The 1,908-nt window shown below is 29.0% G+C and overlaps 1 protein-coding gene across 1 annotated transcript; it reads left to right on the top strand.

Annotated features, from left to right (window-relative positions):
• The first annotated feature begins 62 nt into the window (after nt 1–62).
• LOC112467528 lies at nt 63–1,453 on the top strand. Its single transcript, XM_025036190.1, has 2 exons — nt 63–449; nt 1,061–1,453. The coding sequence occupies exons 1-2, from the start codon at nt 383–385 to the stop codon at nt 1,399–1,401; spliced, it is 408 nt and encodes a 135-aa protein (XP_024891958.1). The 5' UTR covers nt 63–382; the 3' UTR covers nt 1,402–1,453.
• The last annotated feature ends 455 nt before the right edge of the window (nt 1,454–1,908 follow it).

Genomic DNA, 1,908 nt, shown 5'->3' with positions numbered 1-1,908 from the left:
TTCACCCAGAGAAATAATTTATTACATTCAAATAAATAAGTACATTAGAACATTATTTATTTGAATATAATATAATTTTATTTGTGCGAACAAAATTTTTATTAGATTGTGACTATGAGAGCTACTTGGTGCAACTAAATAATTTTATTTATGTATAGCTGTGCCATATAAAGAAATATTCTTTTGGTTTGAATAAACGCGATATTCAAAATTAAAAATATAAATAAGTATTTCTTTTGGTCAAATAGATCAAATCAAGTTGCGCTTGCTAATAGATGTAGCTGGCTGCGTCGCGCGCGCCCGTCACTTATTTTGTTTCTCGTCCTGTATAGACGTGTGCAGTGTGCAGTGCGTTTTGTCGAAAATTATTGTAACAGTGAAGATGGATCATGAGATGGTGACATTCTTACAAAATTCAGGCTTGGAGAGCTACATAGAAATTTTCACAAGTATATTCTAAATTCTAAAATGCACGAAACTTATATATGTGAGATGTGACGAATGACCGGCGCCCTATTATCACCTTTCACTAAGAATAACTTTTACAGTTATTCTATCATAATGGGTTATTAATCGTTTATAGTAAAAAATGTATGTCGGTCCTTCTTTCGCTTAGGGCCAATTTCTTCACCGTTGGATAACTCTATCCTTCGGTTAACCTCACTCTTCACTCTTTCTAACCTCACTCTTTCTAACTGCCCCCTTAGAAAAAGATGAAGAGTGAGGTTAACCGAAGGATAAGGTTATTCGATGGTGAAGAAATTGGCCATTAGAGAAAGCTCGTACAATGTATAGATGATCAATGTATATGACGAATGCGAAGCTTTTCGTCATCTCGTGTCTTTGATCTTATTCAAATAAACAAACATTTTTATCAAATGAGAGGGCATGTGTGGTTCAAATAAATTCTATTAAAATGAAATAAATTTTTTTATTTTTATAAAATTTATTTGAATAAAATCAGTTTTCTCGAGTGTTCCGTCGTTTCGATGTCGTTTCAGTTTTAGGAAATGTATCATCATCAGTTTCAATAATAATGTTTTTATAATTGCGATTGCAGAAAACAAAATTGATGAAGAATTCGTTGCTATTAAATGGATCGATTATAACGGGCGATTGTATAAAGCAGGGAAATGTGTTGTACGCACAGATACACACGACGATTTGCCACATTTCGGATTAGTGACAGCTATATTCGTAAAGCAGGAGACAGTATTGCTTTCATATCAAAATATACGCACCCTCGGTTTTGACGAACACTGCCATTCATATGTTGTTGAACCTAATGAAGTTGATGTTCAGAATCGATATATTAATGTCAATAATTTGCCAGATTCAACACCTTTATATTTGCGCAAAATGAATGAGAAGCATTATATTACTGTTCCTTATGCCGCATAATTAAAAAAAACTTCGATTTGTTATTAAATTAACTATATGTATAAAACTGTAATTGCATACTTTTATACCATATATACATATACTATGTATATTTTATACTTTGTTTATTTTAAAAATTGTATTTTTTTAGTTTTAATTAAAATAAACAAATTTTAAGCAATTTTGTGTTTTATTTAATTTTTGTATAAAATCAGAAAGCAATAGGCCTATATATATGAAAAAAAATCAAATATATATTTTATTTAAAAATATATTTTATTTAAAGAAAAAAATATTGTTGCTACAAATAAATATTTTATTAGATACTAAGAAAGTCATTAAGTTGACATTAAATATGTGAACTCTTAGTATCTAATAAAATATTTATTTATAGCAACAAACATGTAGCCAAATAAATAAATAAGCTTGAAATTAATAAAATGCTATTAGGCCGATATATAAATAAAAGAATTTATTAGTCTGAACAAAATTTTATTTGTTCTGAATAAATCTTTTCTCTGGGTGTTC

Source organism: Temnothorax curvispinosus, unplaced genomic scaffold, assembly GCF_003070985.1.
Source record: "Temnothorax curvispinosus isolate PA1 unplaced genomic scaffold, ASM307098v1 QBEX01017494.1, whole genome shotgun sequence".
NCBI classification, from domain to species: domain Eukaryota; kingdom Metazoa; phylum Arthropoda; class Insecta; order Hymenoptera; family Formicidae; genus Temnothorax; species Temnothorax curvispinosus.
Note: the sequence above shows the minus strand (reverse complement) of the source record. Positions and strands in the feature narration are given on the sequence as shown.

What these genes read in the sequence shown, in the direction of transcription:
- LOC112467528 (XM_025036190.1), top strand. Translation starts at nt 383, where the DNA reads ATGGATCATGAGATGGTGACATTCTTACAAAATTCAGGCTTGGAGAGC. An exon ending in CTACATAGAAATTTTCACAA is followed by an intron (nt 450 to 1,060) that starts GTATATTCTAAA and finishes TTGCGATTGCAG; the next exon opens with AAAACAAAATTGATGAAGAA.